General features: G+C 44.8%; 1 protein-coding gene across 1 annotated transcript in view; it reads left to right on the forward strand.

Annotated features, from left to right (window-relative positions):
- The window catches only part of grm8a (glutamate receptor, metabotropic 8a), a gene marked incomplete at both ends in the record, with an annotated part of 101074 nt that overhangs the window by 48993 nt on the left and 25798 nt on the right, over positions 1-26283 (forward strand). The window contains one exon of the mRNA XM_084483282.1: positions 15673-15876. Within this exon, the coding sequence (XP_084339408.1) occupies positions 15673-15876 (204 nt within the window). The remainder of the gene's footprint in view (positions 1-15672; positions 15877-26283) is intronic.

Here is a 26283-nt window from a genome sequence, read left to right on the forward strand (position 1 = left end):
AGTTGGAAAATAAGAATATGCATGAACACATTTTGAACTGATTGGTTTAATTATAATGATATCATATCCAACTTGATTCATGCCTCCGCATTTCAGACACAGATGCAACACAAGGGAGAATAAATAGTGAAAAGCTTTTTATAAACCATCTCTCACAAAATATTGTATCGTAAATTGTAAATGTAGGCGTCTTGATGCAAAATCAACACAGTTTCCTCAATAGATGAGAAGAGGAGATTAATTTTGATTAAAACCTCCTCTTAAAATGTTTGGTATATCAACAAAAAAGGTAATGTTTGCTGAAGGACCAAAGACCAGAGCTTCTTCATAAAATATTACTGTGTTTGTTCCATACCGCCTGCCACAAACCATTGAGCGATTCCCACAGACATCTCACCACATAGCCATTGCAAGTTCATCATGTTTGTTCGTCAATAATTCAACCGAGCATCATGTAGTGTTAAATGGTTTTGTTCCATTGCGATACATCCCCAATCAATGAGAGCCAGGTTAGGTCATTTCACTTAGTCAACAAGAGGCAGCATAGTCTCGTTGATAGGGTGTTGGGATTCGAACCCAGTACGTCTGCAGTGCAATCCGTAGACATCCACGAGCAAGACGCCCTAACCCCCCCTCTAGATCCAAGCATCTGCCCACTGATTAACTAGCAGTCATAGCGTGCAGCGTGTTGCGTAACGCATTGCACAAAGTCGGCTGTAAATTGTGAACTGAAGGAAATCTCACAGTGACACTGGCTATACACTTCCTTGCAGACTGGCAGTAATTGCGAATCCCTTACAGAAACAGCCCTTTTGGCCACAGGTGTGCCCAGGATATGATCACACTGTGTCCAGTGAGGCGCCACATTCACCACCTGTTTCACACCGCCCTGCTGCTCGTATTATTTCAGCGTGAAAATCAGCTCAAGCGCACAGACTCTATAGTAGGATCTCTCTTTCTCTCTATTTCTACCTCTCTCTTTCCTTCTCTCCTTTTCTGCCTCTTTTTCTCGCTCCCGGCTTCTCTATTTTCTTTGCCATATCGACTATCTATACCAAACACCAACGAGCATGCATGCACGCATGCACACACACACACACACGCCCGCACACACACACACACACACACGCATGCATGCTATGAATGCACAGTTTGTATGTGTTTCTAGACTACTGAACATATGCTGTACCCCTCTGGATTGAAGTTCTAGATGGGAATTAATTATAATTAAATCAAAAGACATCAACGGGCTGTGAAAAAGGTACAGTATTTACTTGCCTTGGGTCTAAAGTTACAAAATCTTCCTACCGCCAACGAGAATGAAAAACGCTGATGCCGTTTTTATTCCACAAAAAACAAAAAAAAAAACACTTTGGCATGGCATGCACTACCTGTTTTGGAGGCCTAATCATGAATACAATATCGTCCTGGTTGGCAGGCGGCCGTCTTGTCAAGGCAGCCTTTACACAGCTAAACACTTTCTTTTTAATTGGCAAACAGAGACGCCACTGCCAGACACGCTAGACACGCCACGTCAATACGTTTTGGTGGTTGGCTGCTCGCTCTCTATATGATTAAATTCCATCTTCAAAGCCTTGTTGTTTTAATGGTTGAACACATATCTACAAATGGATGTCACTGTGAAAGCAGTCTAGTCAAAGACGCCACTTCATACAACAATAGTCACATTTAGGTTCCTAATGAACACGTCAAGGCACGGTTCAGTGGATCGGGTTTAGATACTTAGGTTTGAGTCGCCCACTCTCAGTTCACTTGAGTCCAAATGGTTCCAGTTCTGAAACAGTCTACTCGATAGGGTGACCAATGAAGAGGTAATTACACGGACATTACACTTATTTGTTAAATTTCACAAACCATTTGTACGATTAAAAATAACAAGTGCTTTTCGCAGATTTCCATTTGGGTATTTACCCTGTTTTTCTGGCATTTACCAGTCAATTTGTCCGCTTGTAAATGCAGCATTCATTTCTGAACGTTCATGTTTTACTCGTTTCATATTATTCATGATTATGATCAAATGCTACGCACCCTTGACTTGAAGTCAATAAACCTTTTGAAAACCACTTGGTGCTGGCAACGTTCATAATTTGACTATAGACGGTTATAGATATACAAAACTCACTTGCTGATAAATGCTTTCTGTGACAAAGATGACATGTGAGAATCCCCTTCATGGCAGAATATATCTCTCATCCACACAATTCACACAAACCAGCACCGGTTTTCAGTTGACCATAATAATGTAAAAACATTCACTGAAGTTACCATACCATCATTTCTACAAATGATCACTATTAACCCTTATGCTATATCAATCCACTTCCTATTTACAGTTTTAGTTTACAAAACAAACGGGATCAATACAAAAAAACATGGCTCTTCTGCTTCCGGAAGTTTCTTCACGCAAGGTTGATGGTGTGCGTCGGCTACAAATGCTACCGTTGCCACGACAGTGCGTGTCAGCATAAAGCGACGCCGCAGTTCCAAAATATTAATTAGTTCCCATTTGCTTCACGCGTCGGCAAACTCTTCACCCACGCCTGACTAGGAGAAACACACACACACACACACGCGGACATACACAAAATTACAATTTAAGCTGTTACGCTGCTAATGAAGTCAACAGGGAAAAAGGCATATTAGCAGGAAAAAGCCAAGGCGGGCAGTGAAGAGAGAATTCCCCGTGCCCTTGCGAGGGGCCATGCACCATCTGCCAAGGCTACTAATTGACACCCAGGCTTCGTCGGGCCCTCCTTCTCTTCCTCCTCTTTCGGGTTCTCGCTGCTCACCGTTTAATTGGTGCGTTAAAGGAAGAGAGAGAGAGAGAGAGAGGAATGGAAAGAGGGAGAGAGTGACAGTGAAAGAAGACGGAATGCCTACATTTCTAAGTACAACTTGAGATGCAGACAGAGACTGATGGAGAAGGAAGGCAAGGGAGAGGAAGCGCAAGAGAAAGAGGGAGTGAAGGAGAGAGAAAGAGAGGAATAGAAAGAGACAGAGAGTGAGATAACGGGGTGAAGAGAGGTGGATAAGAACAGGGGTGGAAAGAAGGCCTTCATTAATAGGGAGCGGGAGCGATGGAAAAAAGATACTTTATTTACATAAAGAAGCCTATTAATTGCCATGAAAATAGACCCAGAAAAACCACAACAAAAACAAAACAAAAAGTGAGAACAATAACCTACAAAATAAAACGTGTTTGTTAAAAAATAACAAACTAATTAAAATAACAGAGAGCGAGGGGGACAGAGGGAGAGAGAGGTCCAACACCACCAGTGAAAGGAGATGGAAACGAGGTGAAAGAGAGAGGCCCAGAGACCAAAAACAAAGCCTGTGTCACAGGTGTGCTGGGTGCCGTGCAGCGCCAGTAGACGCACGGTCTCTGGTGACACCTCCCTCTGCCTCTCCTGTAGAGGAGCTGCTCCTGCTCAGACGCTGATCGTGTTGAGGAGCTCCTCCTTTCGGTCAGTCCGTCTGCAAACACTTTTAATCTCCCCGCTGGGGGTCAATACTGTCTAGCCGCTGTCGTAGAGCAGGGATGGTCCGTGTGTGTGGATGTGTGTGTCCATCTGTTTGTCGGTTTGTTTGTGTGTGCATTTTGTGTGTGTGTGTGTGTGTGTGTGTGTGTGTGTGTGTGTGTGTGTGTGTGTGTGTGTGTGTGTGAGAGAGAGAGGGGAAGTAAAAGGGGAAGAATGATGGAGTTTGAAAATAATGGATGAGGAGTGAGAGCAATAAACGACGCTGAACATGAGACCTGCAGCACAGACATTTAATAAAAGAAGAGTGTGTGTGTGTGTGTGTGTGTGTGTGTGTGTGTGTGTGTGTGTGTGTGTGTGTGTGTGTGTGTGAGTGTTTTTGAGTGTTTGTGTGTGTGTGTTTTTGTGTTTGTTTGTTTGGGTGTGTTCTGTTGTGTACGTGTGTGTGTGTGTGTGTGTGTGTGTGTGTGTGTGTGTGTGTGTGTGTGTGTGTGTGTGTGTGTGTGTGAACTGGCCTTCTTTGTTCCCATCATATGTGGGAGTGAACTGGTGACTGCATCCGGCAGCCCCATCACTGAGACTTGAGTGGGCCATCTGTCACTGTTTACCCAGACACACACACACACACACACACCGTAATCAATCTTGAGCAGGATCCTTGGATGCACTGCTCACTGTGGTCCTGTCATGTGACCCTCGTGGTTGTGCTGACATAGTCGCACACAGCCCACACACGTGCCCACGCCACACACTGGCGTGTAGTAATGCACACACACACACACACACACACACACACACACAAAAACACTCCAACACCAACACTAACACATATACTGAATATACACACATGCCTTTCTTTTTTAAATATACCAATAAAACAAGTTTGACATACACACACACACACCATCATCGGCGGTCACTCGAGGTCGAGTATGTCTGTCCTCCTTCTTGGTCCTTATGGGTCCTCAGCAAAGAGGCCGATCCTGGACCCGCATATTTTGGGGCAATGTGGGTATGGGTGGGCAGTGGTGATTGTGGGTTTGGGTGGAACCTTTTTGGTGGAAGCAATCTCCTTTCTGCGTCTGCGTTTGTCTTCTGCAGCACTATGGAGATTGACATTATACTGCGCAGCTCCATCTTGGACAAGTTTTCTCCAGGCCGCCCTGTTTGTTGCTGTGGCCTCCCAGGTCTGAAGGCCTATGTGGCACTTCTTGAGGATTGCTTTGATGTTATCTTTGAACCTTTTCTTCTTTTGGCCTCCTGGGGCCACGCTTTCCTTGAACAAGCTGTGAGTAGAGGACTTGTTTGGGAAGGCACGAGAGTTCAGGCATCCGAATCACGTAACCAGTCCATCTGAGCTGGTGTTGGGCGATGATGGCAGTGATGGTGGACATGCCAGCCTCCTCCAGGACGCTGGTGTTAGTCCGTCGATCCTCCCAGGTTATCCTCAGGATCCTCAGGAAGCGGTACAAACCAGTACCGCTTTGTAGACCAGAATTTTGGTCTTTGACTGGAGGTCACGGTCCTCAAAGACCCTTTTCTTCAGCTTGGAGTATGCCCCGCTGGCACAGCTAAGACGGTGGTGTACCTCTTCATCAATGGTGGCTTTAGATGACAGGAGGCTGCCAAGGTATGGGAAGTGGTCCACATTTTTTAACCTGGTGTGTCAATGGAGATGTTTGGGGGAGTGTTGCTGTTTGGTGGTGGCTGATGGAGGATTTGTGTATTTTTTAGGTTGATGGCCAGACCGAGCTGTTTGTACGCTTTCGCGAAAGCAGTCAAGGTGCACTGTAGGTCCTCTTCTGAAAGGGCTACAATAGCATTATCGTCTGCATACTGCAGCTCTGTGATGGATACGGTGGTGGTACGACCTTTAGCCCTGAATCTGTTGATGCTCAGAAGTCCGTCAGTCCTGTACATAATTTCGACTCCCTGTGGCAGCTGGTTCCCTGTCAGATGGAGAACAGCGTTGGAACAATGACGCATCCCTGCTTAACTCCTGTGCCGACCCAAAAGGGTTTCTTTTCGTCTCCAGAGCCAGTCAGTACAGTGTCATGCAGCAGCCGTAGCACTCTGATGTATTTCCCTGGGCAGCCAATTTTTGTCAGGACCAGCCAGAGGGCCTGACAGTTGACTGAGTCAAAGGCTTTGGTGAGGTCTATGAAGGCCATGTATAAAGGTTATGTATAAAGGTTGATTCTGTTCCTGGCACTTTTCTTGCAACTGTCCATAAATGCCCTAATTGGGGGGAGGTGTGGCCCTCCCTGCAACTTCTCCCCACCCACTACCCACTTAGAGGCCCTGATAATGACCTCCATCGCCATTGTGAAGGCGAGTGGGGAGATTGTACATCCTGAGTCATGATTCCTCATCTCAAGCTTTTGCCACCTTGTAGTGTACTCTAAAACAAAGTTGAATATCCAGAAAATATGCTTTAACTAGGCTTTTAATGCTACCTGGGATTCTAAAGTAATCAAAGGCCCCCCATAACAGACTATGTGGTACTGACCCGAAGGCATTAGCCAAATCCAAAAATATAACGTGCCGGTCTCTCCTCTTGCGCTTTGCTAACTGAATTTGGTGCCAAATCATGCTGGTATGCTCTAAGCATCCGGAGAAACCAGGGATTCCAGCTTTCTGAACCGTTGTATCAATTAGTCTATTCTTTTCAAGATAACTTGTCAATCTCCGAGCCACAACACTGAAGAAGACCTTCCCTTCAACATTCAGTAGACTAATTGGTATAAACTGATTAATCTCCCCTCTCTTTGGGTATAAATATTCCCCCAGCCCTACGCCATGCCTTGGGAATACTCTGCTTTTTCCAAACTATTCTCATTAGCTTCCATAGGATCTTAAAACATCCGGCGCACTCTTATATAATCGGTAGGGCACTCCATTAGGTCCTGGGGCTGAAGAGGTCTTTGCACGTTTTATTACTTCTTGCACCTCTTCTTCCACCTTGGTGGGCTATCGTCACACTGACTACTTAATTCACCAATAGGTGGGATATCAGTGGGAAGCACCATCTCTCTGAACCTCTCCCTGTCGATTTCTTCTTCCTATTTTTCCTAATTCTTTCTGCTCTTCTTAGCACTGCCAACCGATCCCTCACACCTCCCTGTAGACAATCAATACCTTCCTTCTCGTCATCTGTAGCTTTTCTCCACTGCTTCTTAAGCTGCCTCCTCTCCTGGATGAGTCTATCTATCTCTTGCTGGCGCCTAGACTTGACTACCTCATGTTGCCATTTCGTCCTTTTCTTAACAATCCCAAATCTTTCTTTACCGTAGCTGTAGATTATGTCCCCCATTTTCTTTAATTTGCTTTCAGTTGTCCCTTTAAGCCATCCCAGAATGCTAACCAGATTGCTATTAACATCTTCCCATGTCCTACCTTCTGCTGCGCCTGGCCATCTGACCCCAGGCCTATGACCACTCATCTTCTCCGTCTTTGTTTGGCTGGCCTCCCTTTCTGCCTCAGTGCTTGACTCTACCTCCACAACATCAGAGTGTATTATGTTGTAGTAGGGCCTCATGACATCTGACTCCCAGCTGAAAGCACCTTGGTTTCGATATCCAGTCATGTTTGATCCCCACTTCCAGGCCCCTTTGAGTTGGTTTCCAAGCCCCCCTACCTGTTTGTTATGGCCCTGTGTCTAAAACTCATTATGCACTTACATACTCATTACTACATTTAGATGAAAATCCTCCTGAATGACTAACACACACACACACACGTGCACATGACACGTGACATAATTACACAAGAACAAATGACACAGAGACCGAAACTAGTGTTCAAATATTGTCCCAGACAGACAGACAGACAGACAGACAGAGTGATTCCCGGCTCCCCTGAGCTCTCACAGAGACTCGCACAGACTAGAATATTCATCACAGGCCTGATCTGGATATTTCGATTCCCTCATATTGATTATTGATTCCTGTCCTCCTAGGTTACAACACCGGCTCCCTTACATCCCTTGCAGCCTCCCACATGGTCGATGGAGGCGTGTGTGTGTGTGTGTGTGTGTGTGTGTGTGTGTGTGTGTGTGTGTGTGTGTGTGTGTGTGTGTGTGTGTGTGTGTGCGTGCACGCACGTATGGGTCGTATGTGATGCTTTACACGTACTTTTTTTTTTGTCTGCGTTCTTATCAATGTCAATGCATTCAATTTACCTCTTTGATTCAGTCGAGAAATGACTATATATTTCCAGGAAACCGAAAGATGGGAAAAAAAGAAAACATCAGAGGAAATCTAAAGTATTTTAGTGTTTTCTTCTCTCGACGAGGCTCTGTGAATGCTGAAAAAGCCTCAATTGAATTTGCGTGTCTAAGTGATGTTTAATTGAGGAGCTTGTCCAAGCTATTAGCCCATCTGTCACCCGTGCTAATATCAATCATCCTCCTTGTAGCGGCGGCTACGCTAACTCCCCAGTGACAGCCCTCAGGGCACTTAGCTATCCACTGGTCATGCTAGCATTAGCTTCAGCTCAGCGCGTCTGCTGTTTGTGTTGTTCACCTTATTCCAGTTGTCTGCTAGCGCTTTTATCCCCTGCAATAAAGCGGGCTAAGTCCCAGAGGCTGCGGTGATTATAATGGTCTCAGTGCTACTAGCTTGTAGCTAATCCCACGTTTGGCACATTATGCTGACACGGGCAAAAGAAATTCCACTCCTGGGAACAAACGTTTAGATCGAGAGTGCAAGTATTAGAATATATCAGTTTTCCCCCATTAACCTCTTGATGGCCAAGATCCTCAAATGTGGATGAGCTCCAATAGAATAATGAATAAATAAATAAAATGTTGCCAGAAAAGAAATAAGGGCAAGAAAAAATAAACTAAACGTGTTCTCCTTGAACATTCTACAAGTCTTTATTTTGTATTAAGCCGATTTCCGTCCGTAACCGCTAATGACGACACATACTTACGTTAACAGTCTGATGACGGCGGGGCCCTCCTGGTTCATCTTTGTGACATAACGTGAAAAAGACTAAGAGTCTGCTGTTGTTTTTTGCCTCACAGGGGATTTTAACATTTCTTTTTTCGTTTGTGTCGTCACGTAGTTTTCACGTGGAATCGTTCCCCCGTACCTCTGTGTTTTTTTTCGGTTTCCGGAAAGGAACACACACACGAGAGGCGTGGGAGTGTTTGCAACGTTCGACTGGCAGATGCAACGGAGCATGTGTATGTGTGTCTGTGCGGTTGAGTTAGAGTATGTTGTATGTGTGGGTGTCTCTCTGTCTCTCCATCTCTCTCTCTGTCTCACCATCTCTCTCTCTATGGCTCTTCCTTCTCTCTTCCAACATCTCTCTTCCACCTTCTTCTCTCTCTTCCTCCCCCCCCCCCTCTCTCTCTCTCTCTCTCTCTCTCTCTCTCTCTCTCGATAATCCCCTTAAACTTTGCGTCTCTTTCCTGCTCTCCCTCTCTTCGTTTCTTCCAGTCCCAGGTGAACTGCCAAATTATCGCTGGCTGCTCTGACGTTGCGTGATTGCACCGCTTTTCGAGTTAGGAGTCATTAAAAAAGCATTTCTCCTCCTCTCCCCTGATATGCCACACAGCACTCACACAAGCAGGCACACACACACACACATGCACTCATACTCACACACACACACACACACACACACACACACACACACATGCACGCACTGCAGCAAAAGGGTAATCAAATGTGTTTCTGATTTAGGGACAAACCAATTGTTTCTGAACAGCAGCCACTCAGACTCATGTGTAGAGACAGAAATACACATAAAGGCCTAATTAATCACTGGCTGTACCTGTATTGTGTCTCAAATAGCTCACAAAGATACAGAACACAAACACACACTCTCTCTCTCTCTCTCTCTCTCTCTCTCTCTCTCTCTCTCTCTCTCTCTCTCTCTCTCTCTCTCTCTCTCTCTCTCTCTCTCTCTCTCTCTCTCTCTCTCTCTCTCTCACACACACACACACACACACACACACACACACACAACTACACACACATCCTCCAAAACAAGAAACAATACACAGACCCAAAGACACTGAGACACACCAACACCAAAACACGCTTTGGCACACGCAATTACCAGCGGTTACGGGTGCTGATGCAAGTCAGGGTAAGAGTGGCCCCGCAGGCCCCCAAACAGCCATCACACGGCGGCAGCGGTAACAGTCGTTCGCTTGTCTGAAGGTGGACGGGATTGCGTTTTTCTTGCAATGTCTTGATTAACGATGCATCGAGTCAACAGCGCTCCCGGGAATGCCTCGACTGAACCCTGACACACGCGGCTGCTTTTGACTGCAGAACCCGATCCGCAGTGTCACAGGGGACCTGAGGATCATTTTGTTTGTCAAGGGAAAGGGAGGAGGAACCACGGAACAAGTGCACAAGAGTGCAGGACACTTGTTATTGATTTGGTTGTGTAGGAAGTGCACGCATGCACGCATGCACGCATGCGCGCGCACACACACACACACACGGCAGACACACATAAATGCATGCGCGCACACTAACACTATAGTCACCGGGTACGTCTGAAATTATTTCTAACTACATGTGGGATGGATTCCCCCCCCCAGGGCCTAGAATAACAGCTAGTCTCTGACCTGTCCAGAATTTGGAGTCTGCCTCAAAATAGCACAGTAGGGTTTGTGCGTTGTGAAATCACATCGCAACGATCGACTCCCCATTTTGGAATTTTATAACGTCGGAATGTTATTGTGTTGGTAGAAATGGTGGGTCATTGTTTAGCAACGACCCATGAGATGATTTGTCATTATGGAATGACACTGTTGTGTTTGAAACTGCCACAGCGTTTCTCATGCGAGACGTGACAAAACAAAGTTTTCAATATCCTAGGCCCTAGGTAATAGTATATTTATATTTATGCGAATTTGATTTAGGATGTTGCAGTACTGCAGCTCTCTTGAGTCCTTTCAACATGGCAGCGTTTCAACAACAAAACATCCCATGATGCATTCTGCCACACAAGCCCTTATGTAGATGGTATATCGGAGGCTCCTTGTTTCTCTGCACCACCTGCTCTTGGTTCAAGCGGAGCACCACAGCGTCTTTACATTTATAATGTACCAAGTACGAGACCCCATGCGGAGGAGTCGCAGGGATGAACCGCGAGGATCTGTGTTGTCTCTCAACATCTTAACACAGCATGATGACAGCACAAAGTCAATCACACTGCTGGACGCTTTCTGGAAAAGTAAGGGTCTGCAGAGAAGCACCAAATAAATCTAAGTAAAAAGTGTGAGTGTGTGTGTGTGTGTTTGGGTTTACTCATTTTCTGGACCCAGAAAACACAACATAAAACAGGTCTGAAATATACCTGAGACAGTTCACTTTACTTTAGACTCTCATACTTTACTTTGCTTCGTTCATTTTTTATACAAGCATATTTTATAGCATTCTGTCATTGGTAGGATGTATATTTTATCTTTAATTAATATTCCTACTTATGTTACTTTTTATGTTTATGTTATGTTATTTTTGGTTTATATTGCAGGTTGATTTTATTATATTCTATTTACTTTGATGTTGGATGTTTTTGGCTAGAAGCTGAGCAACTTTAACAAAGAACTTGCAGGTTCTATGAAGTTGTCAGCATGTGTCTCTGTATCCATGTGAGTCAAAATTGGCAAAGAATTTCAACTTAAAATTCTATGAAACGCATTGTACCCAGATAGCTCATTTTCTTCATTCATCTGCTCCCATACATAACTATGCGACTGGCACCAGTTAAAAACGACCATCATATTCAAGGCACAGCATTAGCAATTAGCTTATCAGCAACGCTGCGATTTCGGTTACAGTCTGTCACATTGGGCAATGCACGTCACGTTTCCGTTGAGGGGTCAAACGTTTCACTTTCTCTTTCAGCATTTCACTTTCAGTTTCAGTTTCACTTTTGGTCCTTGTTGACCCTGCGTGTAAACCTCTTCTTCTTGTCTTGTGTAATTTTCTCCCAGCTAACAAGCCAGTGTGTGAGTGTGTGTGTGTGTGTGTGTGTGTGATGGTTAATTATCATTGCGTGCAGCTGCTGTCCCTATGACACTGCTTATTCTTCCACACTGCCACCGTTTAACACCTCTGTTGGCCCAGAAACACTGTGTATCCTCTGAGGACCGTGCTCCTTTTCCAGTGCACACACACGTAATCACAAACACACACACACACACACACACACACACACACACACACACACACACACACACACACACACACACACACACAGGTTAACACATAGACACACACACACAAACACACACACACACACACACACACACACACACACACACAAGCACCAGTGCACATTGTACTAGTAGCTTTGTGGGCGGATCTCTGGCACTATTGCTATTTTAACAGTGGATAAATGACTCTTGCGCCTGACGCAAATCTGAAATGGGTTGGTCTGAAACCCATAGGTGTGTTTTGGGCGTAACGTGCAATAAACCAATGAGAGTTCCATCTCTCATCCCCTTTAAGAGCCAGTGCATTTGACTTGACGAGTTGATATTTGGACAGCGTGTTTGCAGTCTCCACTGAGACAGATGCATGACCACATGAATTTCAAACTTCAAATGGCTCAGTTTATGGCCAAATAATCTGCCTAATTCATTCATGGTATAGTGTTTTCTTCTACAACTTCAGAAACACTGAGTCGTCATGTAAATTTCGGCAAAGAGAACTTAACACATATATGGATGCGGGCCTGTGGCCGCAAATGTGGGTCTATTTAATGATATGCAACAATACATTAACATTGTTTGTTACCAGTATTGTATATCGTTATCGAATTGTGTTCATAATATACATGTGTCCCCCCGTTAATATACATCGCCATGGACTGTATTATGCGTTACGTCTTTCGTTTGCGTCTGTTTAAATAGATGGGTGTGCACCCACAAGCGCCAAGCATCACCCGCATTCATTCATTTCTTTTAAACACTCACTCGCGGTAAAACTATGTTTTCTCGCGATCAAATGCTCATCAATCTTAAAAGTTATGGGCTTGTACACAATGTCTGTGTCAAGAAAATAAGTGTTTGCTGTACGGTGTTTGCAGATGCATTGATTTAAAATAACTTCTTACCGCTGTATTAGCTGTTCTTTCCAAAATCATTTAACCAACCATTTATACTAAAACTAGATTTTGTTTTGGAAGGCTGGGATATACTTTGCTTGAGTTTATTATTGTTATTGTTATTATTATTATTATTATTATTATTATTATTATTATTATTATTTTAACGCATGGCATAGCCTACTACAGAGTTGTGTGTGCGTGTGTCTTTGTGTGAACTTCTGTGTGTGTGTGTGTGTGTGTGTGTATGTGTGTGTGTGTGTGTGTGTGCTATTTCAATGCAGTTTCACACATTTTTGTTACACAGCACAGTTTGTGCTGTGTATAGCCTACGTGTGTGTAAGCGTATGTTGCAGTTCCGACCTGCCATGGCACGTCAAAAATAGCAACACCAACTGCGCTATCTGCTGGTGCATTTAGACCAGGAATTTTTCGGTCAGTGGCCAATTGCAGTGGCACACTTCTTAGATTGGTGAAGTAGTATCACCAATCATTTGTGCCGGAACATGCCTCTGCTTTTTGCCGACACGCCTCCCCAGGCGCAAGTGTAGTGACGCGAGTTTGCTGCGAGGGAAAATCAGCTTTGCGCCGGGTGCAAACTAGCAACGATACATGGGTCGGTGTAGAAAGTCAATTGCGCTGGGTGCAAGATAGGGCCCTTACTCTCACACACACACACACACACACACACACACACACACACACACAGAAGTGCACACAAAGACACATGCACACACGCACACGCACGCACACACACACACACACACACACACACACACATGTATGCATGCACGCCTGTGAATACACACACACTACAAAGCTAGACACATAATTCGCACACATTAAAAATAGGAGAGGGGGGGTGAAAGAGGCTGAGAGCTGGGTGATAGAGGGTGGAGTGACTGGGGATGGGAGGTGTGATAGAGGGGAAGTGAGAGGCAGACGGGGATGCGAACAAGACATGAAATTGGGACTCGTCCATTATAAAAGAGGTTTTATGACGCAAGAGGAAGCCATTAGGTTTTTGAAATTGTAAAAAACGTGACCTGGGGGCTGATTATTCCAGCCAGCGATACACACTTGTTTCATTCACTGGGATTGATAACAGCTAACAGCTAGCCACCCATAGCTAATAGTTTGAGATATTGCATTGAGACGTATAATATAATAGTAATAAAGAAATAAATTATAGGTATTTAATCATAACAGTGTCATATATAAAGTAGATTATATAGTATGTATGTTCCAGTAAGTTTGCTACACATTTTTTCTGTGTAATAAGAACAAAAGGAATTGTATGAAATTCTATTATATTATAGCACTTTTGTATTTCTACACGTGAATGGATAGAAGTAAAGGAAATGGAACAATCAACTATAATTATATGATTTTAATAGTGGTAACGACTTGGTCTTTATACCTCATCACGGGGCATGGATTGTACGAAATTGCCTCCTCCTTGTTTTTCTGTCTGAAACGTTCTGACGTCACACCCGTGGCTACGAGTGCTAGCACTAAAGCTGACCCTGAACTACATGCAAACCTTATTTCTTTACCAACAGAATAGGTGTCACAACGGGGGTGTTACGGGTCAGGACACGGTCAACTCTTTGTCGTTTGGCTGCACATAGATACAGCTCTAACATGTGATAACGAAGTGTTATTCAGGCTCCATTGGGAGAGGTCAAAGCATGGACGCTAGCTCGCCTTGCCCCTGGGTGACTCGTGTTCACCGGAATACATGGAGGCCTTTCAAAAGGTTAACTGGCTGCTAGAGTGACAACTGACTGCTGTTGCTGTTTGACTTGTTTATTAATTGTGTTGTTGTTGTGTTCTCTGCATCTCTTTCTCTCCGCCGCCCTCACAGCTCACATTATAAGATGCAGATGAATAAGATAAAATAATACACGTAGCTCTATTTTTTAAATGTTGCTTTATTCCTCACTTGTCCTTCCCCTCCTGTCCTCTCTATTCAACCCCTTCTATCCCAGTTGATGTTTTTCTTCACTTCAAGGATAAATAGCGGAATGTGTATTTCTTTTGATAATCATTTCTGAAATTGTGACGGTCATGCAAGGTCATGGAGAAAGAATTCTGCGGTAACAGCTCCATTTTCTTACTGACTTTCTTTTCGAACAGACCGACAGTGCCGTGCGAGCTAACTTAGCGTAGCGTAGCGTAGCGTAGCGTCGGGGGGCTGCGGGGTTGGGGCCGTGTGTCGTCCGGTGCGGGCCTGTCAGGCCTGGGATGGTGATAAAGTTCCGGAGAGCTTGGCGTGACACTGATGGGCGTCGATGTCAGCGGTGGCAGCAGCTAATTTAAAGTCAATTAACGGTGACATTATGCTCTAGGAGGCGTCGTACTATATCTACCGAGCGCACGCCACAAACGCTAATTACATTAGCATCAGCCCCATACCCTGGTCTTTAACCCCCCCTATACCTCTCTCTCTCTCTCTCTCTCTCTCTCTCTCTCTCTCTCTCCTCTCTCTCTCTCTCTCTCTCTCTCTACCACTCTGCTATGCATACGTGGCTGCATAAATCTGACTGATGGACAAATTGGGGGGGGGGGGGGGGGGGGGGGGGATGTATCGTAAATGATTTTAGGAGTTTTTATAAATAAGTGATTATCTCATTCACATCATGCCTTTGTTGCCATATGTCACCTCCCTCTGTCTCCCTCCCTCTCTCTCTGCCTCCCTTTCCCTCTGTCCTGATCTCTCTCCCTCCCTCTCCCCTCTCTCTCCCCTCGGAAAATACATACACACATCAAACTTTATTGAATCAAATCAAATATACTCTCACCAAATCAAATCGAATATAATGCAACGCAACCTAATCCGTTATAATCGAATCAAATCGAACATAATTTGTTATAATCACATCTAATCCAATATATCGTAATCTGTTCGTATATCATATTATACAACCAAATTCGTCATAATGTAATGTAATTTAATTATCTGTTTTAATCTGATCCAACCTGATGTGGTGCACTACAACCTTACATCATCATCATCGCTCCAAACCAGACATTGTTTGACCACACCCTAACCTGGCCTCTCTCTCCCCCCCCCCCACCCCCCCCCCCCCCCCAGGCCTGGAGAAGGTGGGTCGCGACTCCAGCTACGAGCAGGAGGGCAAGGTGCAGTTCGTGATGGACGCCGTGTACGCCATGGCCCACGCCCTGCACCGCATGCACCGCCAGCGTTGCCACGGAAACCCCGGCTTCTGCCAGGACATGGCCGACAACATCGACGGCAAGGAGCTGCTCAGCCACATACGGGCCGTCAGCTTCAACGGTGAGTCTCTCTCAGCACGCGGCGGCGGAGTGGGGGGGGGGGGCTGCGCTTTTATAATAGAAGAAATATAAGAGAACAATCGGCCCACTGAGACGAGGGTAAGCGTTCGTCGCCATACATGCAGACCACAGGGGTGGCTTATGGTGACAAAAGGCAAACGTTTTGGAGTGTTTTACGGATGAAGTTATTATGTACATGTAGAAAGTCGTATTCAGATCAAATATTTAATGGAAATTTAATTTCACACTTCATCTGCCCCCACCCCCATGGCCCCCATAGCCAATTGTCCTGTCTTTGTGTGTGCTATCATTGTTCTCTGTATTTTCATGTCTTTTTATGAACATCTACAATGGGAGTTAGGAATGACGTCAACACACACTGACGCACACACACACACACACACACACACTCACGCTTACGCACACACACTCACACACACACTTACTCACACAAACACACACACACACACACGCGTGCACACACGCACCTCAGACCCGGGTTCCATCCCATCCAGTTCTCATCCATCCATTGTTATCTCCTCTTTTCTCCCCCTCTTTCCTTTTCTCCCCAGTCTCCTCCAGCTCCAACCGAAGAGCTGTGGCTTCAGCCCTACCAGGTTGAACAAACAAACCAAATGAAATAAACGCACAAACAATAACATGCGAACAGGGACCTGTTCCAGAAAGCCTGACTTATGAATCTCCAAAATAAAGTAAAAAATAATCGAAATCCAACATTTTCTGTTCCAGAAACAAAGATTGGCAACAATCCCAGGACCATGACATATTTATACTCCTTTATACTTAATATTCATAGACCCAGTGGCAGATTAGTTCTGTTCCAAAGATTGTAAAGTTGTCCTTCTTTCACCTTCTGTCTTAGTTCCCCGAAAATATCACCAAAATATTTCACAAGATCAGAAAGAAATACCTCTTTGAATGTCCAAACAAAACTTTTGAGGAATTGTCCTAACTTCTCCTTAACTTCCTCCCATTTTTAATGACGCCTTTCATCACGTCACACTATTCTCATTTGACCCAACAAGAGTTTTGAGTAAAACCTCATCTCTAAAATGTGTTTTCTTTGGATTCGGGCTAAGGCAACTCATCTCCGATCTCCGACTGTGTATTGCAATTTAGACCGATAAGCATAAGCGGCTTTCTGGATCAGGTCCCTGCATGTTGTATTAACGCCCAGCGGGGGGCGGGTCCCAGGCTCATTTCCCTGCGTCCTGTTCATTAGCATAAGGACACAAGTGTGAGAAGCAACGCAAAACCTGGCTGGAGTGTAGTGTGAAGTTCTACTCCAAATTATACTTCTGTTATGAATAGCCAGCATACACAGTGGGTCTCTACATCACCTGCATAGCGCACAAAAGACATTCTGGTTGGCTAGCCCGATCTCTCAAAAAAGAAGAATTTATGATGGACTGATTCATGATGACATCGATTTTTGGAGGTTTTCATATCGGAAACATCATCTTCACACTATAACAGTCATCTACTGATCACCTAAAGACTACTTAGGTCATTATAATAAAAGTCGCTAAATGAGGTGTCTTTTGGGGACTTTTGGTGGACCTAAACGCTAAAACCCGTGTAGAGACCCACGTTGTAGCTTCGGCGGCTATTTGATGCATAATTTGGCTTTGGAAGTCGGAACTGTCTGAAAACAAGAAAAAAGTTGAGAATAAAAACACGAAAATGTATAAATGAATAAAAATATCATTTTCAGTTGCTGCCAATCGATTGGATCCATGTTGGGAATGAGTTTTGCTTACATTTTATGTGAGCCCCTGTTGCGCTTGAGTCTAATTTGGACATCTGATACTGCGCGCTTTTAATTTGGCGAAATCCAGTAATTCGGTGGAGTGCCTGAGGGCCGAATATGGATTACGCATCTAACACATGTTGTCTCCATGACTTATTGTTGACTGCAGATTCAAAAATTCCTAAATATTCCTGTTCATCCTCAATGCGTTACACTTTGAACTTGTTTTCATTCATTCCACGTCTCGCTCCCGGGGCTAACGTTTGAACGAGTTAACGTTATTTTCCCCCCTTTCTCTCTCTCTCTCTCCCCTCTACAATCACACCAATCTGCTCACTTTGCTCATTCCTCCTGTTAATCCTGTTTCCAGAGGTGACACTACCTGCTTCTTTCAGAACGCTTGGTGTTCATTTCCTGCCTTCGTTCACCGAGTATGAGCGCTTTTGTGGGCGAAGAGAAAACCTTTTTCTTTTTTGGAGCCACGTGTGCATGATTCTAGAGACTTAAAGACCTCATGTAGCCTAGTGCTTCTAGTTCTCACTAGTTCTGTGCATGCATGCTACTGCTGCTGTAGAGAGTGCCTTATGACAATGTTATTGTGTTCTTAACCCCTTCTTCCCTAGCTTTGATGTGAACAGAACAATGAGGTTCTGGTTCTGTGTTTGCGTGCGTGTGCATGCGTGTGTGTGCGTGCTTGTGTGTGCATGTGTGTGTGTGTGTGTGTGTGTGTGTGTGTGCGTGTGTGTGTGTGTGTGTGCTTGTTTGGGTGAAGCACAAGGCCATATTTAGTTGTTTTGACCTTGGCCTTGTGATCACAGTAACTTTCCAGAAATGATTGGCTACCCCCTGACACAGCGTAATAAGGTCACTGTGTGTGTGTGTGTGTGTGTGTGTGTGTGTGTGTGTGTGTGTGTGTGTGTATGTGTGTGTGTGTGTGTGTGTGTGTTCCTTTCTAACTAAAGGAATTCCATCTTATATAAATCCCTGTACAATTGAAAAAATATATCCAGGACAGAAATACCCAGGAAAAAACGTGAGTGTTGAATGATGAATTGATTTCACACTTTAACACTTTAACTTTTTATTAAATTCAGCATTTGTTTCCTTTAATTCATGAATTACTATCGGTGATTGTGCGTCCTGTTCTAATCATTAAATGAGTCCCGGTATACAGGCTGTTTTGGTGTGTTGGTAACAGGGAGTGGAATGCACTAAAGGGACCAAGGATTCTAGCCTTTTCTTATGTGTCGCTAAGACAACCTGTGGGTTCCTTTGTCACATGCTGTCTGTGTTTGGCTATTTGCATTGTTTGCATTGTTTGTGTGTGTGTGTGTGTGTGTGTGTGTGTGTGTGTGTGTGTGTGTGTACACACACGGGTACATGGGTACGTGGGAGTATGCTTTTTATTGCGTATTTTCCAATTAAAAATAAGTTTAAAAATCACACATTCACACAAAAACACACACACACACACACATATTCCCTTTAAATTACATTGTCAAGTGGTGTTTTCAAAGGCAGACCTTGACCATGTCCTACCTTGGCGCTTTCTCCCTTGATTATATTCTCTCTCTCTTGGTTTGTCATAATAATTTCCAATTTTCTCGCTATCTCTCCCAAAGAATCTTCAATTAAAAAAAAAAAAAATTGTCCTTTCTCCAATTTATACGGCCGCACTTATAAGTAGGAAACACATACCACGCATTTATCCGCAAATCCAACACGGGAAACGTAACGGTTGAGGGCAAGGGAGCTCGCGACGTAAACGGTATCATCAAGAGAGCGTGCAAGGCCAACAAAACGTATCTTCTCAGTGAAACCCTCGTGCAGAATAAATAACGGTTTGATGCACGTTTCATTTCGGTACGTACCCAAAAAAAACGCACACTCTGTGACTGCCTTGTCTTGTCTTGATGTTTTGTGTTGAGGACCACAATGGAAATAAGTCCTTGACATTATTGTGTTTTTATCCTCAATTGTATTTGATGTCTTTTCATGTGTCCAAGGCATTTGTTTGATACAATTTAATAAATCAAATCCAAATCAAATCAAATAAAAAAAAATTGTTGAATAAAAAAAACAAAAAACTGCTGTACCGAAAAACATACCGAACCGTGACTTAAAAACCGAGGTACGTACCGAATCGTGACTTTAGTGTATCGTTACACCCCTAGTGAACGCCTGCAGGGATCCGCCTTACGATGGCCTTGAGCCAAACAACCAAAGAGAGCCCCCTCCCCCACCGAGTTTTGCAAACTGAAACAAGCCAAAGTGTTTCAAAGCCGTGCGTACGTCATCAGCGACATAATGTGTGTACACACACACATTATGTCGCGTTTGTGCGTGTGTGTGTGTGTGTGTGTGTAAGAATTTACGTCAATGAATTCATGTGCATATGTCATCACGTGCGGGTGTGTGTGTCTGTGTGTGGGTGTGTGTTTGTGTGTGTCTGTGTGTACGTTTGTGTGTGTGTGTGTGTCTGTGTGTACATTTGTGTGTGTGTTTGTGTGTGTCTATGTGTCTGTGTGTATGTTTGTGTGTATGTATGTTTGTGTGTGTGTGTGTGTGTGTGTGTGTTGTGTGTGTGTGTGTGTGTGTGTGAGCTCGTCGTGCACCGAAAACTTTCATTAGGATCTTATCAGAGCTGGAGCCATCGGCCCCGCCGGGCGACAAGATGGCCATCACCATGGGAACTGGTGGAAGCTAATTAGAAAGGCTTGATGATGAACTTTACCTGGCCGTACCATGACCTTGGAGAGAGAGAGAGAGAGAGAGAGAGAGAGAGAGAGAGAGAGAGAGAGAGAGAGAGAGAGAGAGAGAGAGAGAGAGAGGGTGTGAGATGGCCTTGGAGATAGAGTTTCCTTTGCAAAATGTCTTTAGAAGAAGAAGAGAGGAGGAGGAGGAGGGGGATGAGTTGGAGGGGGAGGATGAGGAGGGGAGGGGGGCGACAGATGAGAAAAAAAAACATGGCAGATGAAAGAAGGACAGACTTAGATGTACTTAAATATACAACGTAGGTGTATAAAGAGTGTCGTTAACAAACTATTCCTGAATACCTATGAGGATGAGTGTGACGGAAAGAGAGGGAGTGTGTTTGTGTGAGAGAAAGAAAGTATAGTACTACAGGAAAAATTAACAAAACACACAGTTTATCAGAGAGGAAATATACAATTTTAAAATGAAGAGACATCCGAGAGATAGACCCAGAGTATAGTATAGTACAACAGAACAAATAGTCTGTTTATTTAGAGAGGCAGTTTATTAGAGATTATTATTTTTTTCTTTTTAAAGACCCAGAGAGCGAGAGAGCGAGAGATGGAAATAGAGTTCTGTACAGTGAAGATGAGCACAGTGACACTGAACCCTTTCCCGGGCACAGTGACCTTGACCTCACAAAATGAAAGTTTCATAAACCACCGAAACAGGAGTTCCACAGGAGGAGCGAGAGTCTTCACAGAGCTCGTAGAGTCCTATAGACTCCTCCTGTAGACTCGAGCCCCGAGTCTACAGGAGGTTGGGCGTGAGAAAGGAGAGACACCGCGGTAGATGAATGCATTGATGGACTCTCCCACAGTGCAGAGACAGAGACAGCACAGGAGCCAGGAACTTACGGGGAACACGAGACCGGGCCGGTGAGGAGCAGTTTGACCTTGGAGAGAAAGGAGAGAGGGAGACGGAGGAGAGATCAGAGCCAAATAAAAGAAAATCAATCTGTATGCTACGGGGGGGGGAGTGAAGGGGTTGGGGGGGGAGGGAAGATTGTGTGGTTGTGTGTGTGTCGGTGGGTGGGAGGGAGGGAGGGAGAGAAGACGGAGGGGGGATTTGATGGTTGATAGATGACAGACTTTATCAGGCTGACAAGTTGAGGTGTGTGTGTGTGTGTGTGTGTGTGTGTGTGTGTGTGTGTGTGTGTGTGTGTGATCTGTATGTTAACGCTGTGTGTGTGAGCTGCGGGTGCAAAACTCACATTGATTGACAGCACTGATGACCTTCTCCTGGAGGTATAAGATGGTGTGTGTGTGTGTGTGTGTGTGTGTGTGTGTGTGTGTGTGTGTGTGTGTTGGGGGGGGGAGTCTCTGCCTGTGTGTGTGTGTGTGTGTGTGTGTGTAGTTCTCCCACTGTCTGCTTTGTCTTTGGAACCCTGGTCCACCATGACCCAAGCTTCATTGGATGCATGTATTTGTGTGTGTTGATGTGTGCGTCTGTTGTTGTTTTGCTTCGGATCCATACCACACCTCTAATTGCGCTACGAATGCACACGATTTTTTCTTCTGCAAACGGATAGACAATCCCATGGCATAGTGACAGTTAAAGTGGCCCGCCAACGGAAAACTACCGCAGGATAATGACAGGAAAGAGACAGAAAGGAGACGGGAAAGAGACAGAAAGGTGTGAAGGCAGGACGTAGGGACAACGGCCCACGAGACAGACCTGCCTGACAGACTGCTAAGCGAAATGGATAGGAAAGTGAGATGGGAGATCATCGTTTGTTGTTGTCACAGCTCGTAATGGGGCTTAGGGCTCTCGAGGAATGCCGGTAAAGATCTGAGCCCCGACAGATTTCAATAAACACATTGTTTCCTCGGGATGAGCGGAATGGCTGCGTTTTTTGACAGAGATAAGATTTCACTGGATTAAACAGAGAGAGACGGAAGGAAAAAACAAGTAAACATAGATATCAAATATTTCACAGAACCGACTGTTCTTCGAAGGCAACGCACACACAGCAAGACACGCGAGCATGTCGGACGGACCGCTAAACAGGCAGGAAGAGATGGATCTTGGAGGAAGATATTTTTCTGATTTCAAAGTTGAGGCGTGAAATGATGGGTACTGCTGGTTTGACCGAGACAACTCGGTCAAACAACATGATGTGTTGTCAGTTGGTTGAGCAATGGGGGACGTTTCGTAGGAGGGCAGGACATGCAGTCGGTCCGGCATTGAGAATCGGACAAAAAGACAATGCATTTCTAGGTGACAAAACCGTCTGAAATGTCTCCCCTGGTTTTCCTTTCTGTTTTATCATTTCGCTAGCCTCATAGCATAATTGCCTAAGTCATATTTTAAGGTTCATCTTGTATTTAGCGTCAAAAATGGCTAAGTCAAATAGCTGAGCATTTAGCATGAGCGCCTCGTGCCACCAACCTGATCGCTAGCTAGTACCTTGATCTCCACGATAAGAGGTTGTGTAAAGCACTACAATCAAACCCGTAAACCTGCCTCGATTCCAAAAGACGAAAGCGCTATATCGCTAAACGATATTCGGCGGAATCAAGTCACGTTGACAAATGATATTGGTAATGGAGGTTTAAACTGAGCCAGGAAAGATTGAGCCAGGAAACGACATGGGTTAAATCACCCAGGCCGGTATGGTCCTTAAAAACTGCTAGCTTCCTTTTAAAACAAAACAAATCCATCTTTGTGCTCAAAGCGGATACAGACCCCCAGCGTGAATAATGTGCTCCCCTCCATCGCATCTGCTGCTCTCAGCTAGCGTCATGCCATGGGGGGGGGGGGGGGGTAGGAGGGAAAACCAGGAGAAATTAAGTGTGATCCAGGCTGGGTATAACCGTGTAATAACAGCAGGGTCAAATACAAAACCAGGACTTTTATTTTGCTGGTTCCGCTGGTAAGCTTGGTTTAATTGCGATCTCCTGAGAGGCCTGATGCCTGCCGCCGTTATTACACTTTCCGCGCTGGCATTGGGTGAACTCTTGTTGTTGTAGTCTGAGAGCCTTTATTCTCTTTCTTTGCTCCCTTGAAAATATCCCCTGTGAAGACGGAAAAGTGCTGAACTTTGAGAAGTTTGTGTTTTGTTTAGTAGTGCATGGGGTGGGGAGACACTGAGAGGCTGACAGGATCCATTCACCAGAAATAATGTCCTTCAAGGTGAATTGGATTGGATTTGAATGCAGGGAGGCGTTGTGTAAGTGGAGATGATGAGGTGAGGTTCTCTTTGAGGAGCGAGAAAGAAGTGAGAGTCTCTCTGAGCTCGGATTTCCACCTCCTTTTGGTTATTTCTTTGCACTTTCTCCCTTTCTCAATTTGTCCTCCTCCCTTGTGCCCAATGACAGCTACTGTTTTTCTCTCTCTCTCTCTCTCTCTCTCACCCCTATTAGCACTGAAGATGTGCACACACAGATCACACGGATGTGACCATACTGGGACACAAACAAACAAACGCACACGCACACACACAAATACACAAAGAAAGTACGATCACAAAAGCCCACAGAGCTGTTTTTTTAAAAGCTGTTTATTAAAAGCTGCTGCAAAATCATTCTTCCCGTTTTTTGTCCATCCAAAACTTTTATCCCTCCAAACAGACTTCCAAACTAATCTCCTCTTCTTCCCGACATCAATACTGCTCTGAAAATAATTAGTAATCCCCCCAACCCCCACTCCAGTTGTCCAACCGACTTCCCCGCCTCTCCGTCTCTCTAGTAAACTGTTAAAAGGTTCAACTCATTTGGCTTTGCTGTGTTGTCTCCCTCCCCCCCCTCATTATTTCTCCCTCACATTGGCTCTCCTCTCTCTCTCTCTTTATCTGAGCATATGGTACCACCAATGCACCACCTCTGGTTGAAAACCAAAAGCTCATCAGTCATTTTATGGCATGCAAAATCAGCTGCCACCCTGGTCCTGACCATCACTTTAAACACCCCCACCAAGTCCTTCCCATTGCCCTCCTCCTTCTCAGTCTTGTGGGTTTTATAGATGGCCAGCTTTGCCTGACCGAGAAGGAAATTTGCCAATGTACATTTCCCTTTTCTCTCCTTGCTGTACCTCACTGAGAAAACTAACAGATTCCCCAACAATGTCTGCAGAAGATAAAACAAAGGTAACAGTCTGGAGTATTCAGTAAAAAAAGCCTCAGATGACCTTCGGTCAACTGAGTACCTTCGGTCAACTGAAGCTAAACTTAAGTCAGTGAGACCATTAAAGGTCAGCAGGTGTCCCTCTCCTCTCGATGCACACTTGGGAGATATCCGAAGATCAGGGAAAACCACCTGTTCTGGTATTCCAGCTACCACGCAGGGGGATGAGCAGGGGGATTGTGATATATCACAATCCTCAGCTCTAAATAGATCTTCATAAAAAAACAACGAAAGTGACCTGATGCTGTCTGCTGGGTCAGTTGTCTCTCTTCAACTGACCCAGCTTGAGACATAGACATAGAGAGAGAGAGAGAGAGAGAGAGAGAGAGAGAGAGAGAGAGAGAGAGAGAGAGAGAGAGAGAGAGAGAGAGAGACTTTTATTTTCTTAGATCCAGGCGGTTTTCAATGTGTTATTTACTTTGTTCATATATTCGCCGCCCCACTGCTTTGTTCCATCACTGTTTTTTTCCTGTCACCGTGCCACAGTCCTGGCACTCTGTGTCCACAGCAAGCCCGTTATGGGGGACATTATTATCACTCTCCTCCTCCTTCTCCATGCCTCCATCCGCTTCCACTCATTTGGTGTTTGATTGAATGCGATCGCTGAAGAATATATAAAGCCGATCTCGGGCAGGCAGAGCTGAATCAATTTCTTTACCTGGTCTCTCTGTCTCTGTCACACTCCTGGTCTGGCCTCTGCGCTCTCTCTCTCTCTCTCTCTCTCTCTCTCTTTCTCTCTCTCTCTCTCTCTCTCAATCTCTCTCTCTCTTTCTCTCTCAATCTCTCTCTTGCCCTCTTGCTCTCTCTCATTCTCTCTCTCTCAATCTCTCTCTCTCTCTCTGTCTCTCCCTCTTCCTCTCTCCCCCTCTCTCTCCATCCCTCTCTTGCCCTCTCTCTCTTTCTCTCTCTCTCTCTCTCTCTCTCTCTCTCTTAATCACACTCTCTCCATCCATCTCTTTCTCTCTCGATCTCTCTCTTAATCACACTCTCTCTCTCCCCCCCTCTCAATCATTCTCTCTCCATTTTTATTCCTTTCTTTTTAGGTTAGAGTCGGGTCTCTCTGGCTGACATCTGAATCTGTTTCACTTTGAGACTCAATGGCTCTTCAGTGAAAATGGCATTCGGGTCCTTTTGAATAAATACCACAACAAACACATTGAACGTCACCGCGAATGGGTGTGAAAACAGCAATCAAAGCGCATTGTTCCCTTGCCATGGCTCACTCCGGTCCGCACACATCGTGAGGAAGCTCAAATTGTCCCCACAATGTCCCAGCGATGCCGCGTATAATTTGACACCCCTTTGCTCTTTTTTTTGGCACTGGAGATGGGGGATCCTAATTAACCCAGTGGGTGCTAACGAGTAATTAGCAGCAGCTGTTTCGTCTGTGGAAACAGCGACCAAACCTTCTTCGGCTTGTTTTCCTGTTGGCAACCAGGAGGTCGGCGGTGACTAATTCCTCCCCCTCGAGTTTTGCTTATAACTAAGTGAGAGATTTCATTCCGTAACCAAGCAATTTAGCACAATCAAATGAAGTGATTGCTGATAATGTAGGGGAACAAAAGACTTTTCCCTCTTCCTTTCAGACGTCCACTTTTTTATGTAACCACTACATTTCATTTAAATATTGATTCATAAGAAGCCATTCAAATAGTCCATTACTTCATGCATTCATTTCAAATTTCAATCAATTGCCAATGGGTAGTGGCCCGGAACATGTTATTTAATTCCAACAATAACAGGATATTCTTTCCCTGCT

Source organism: Micromesistius poutassou (assembly GCF_964030765.1).
Source record: "Micromesistius poutassou genome assembly, chromosome: 18".
Lineage (NCBI taxonomy): Eukaryota > Metazoa > Chordata > Actinopteri > Gadiformes > Gadidae > Micromesistius > Micromesistius poutassou.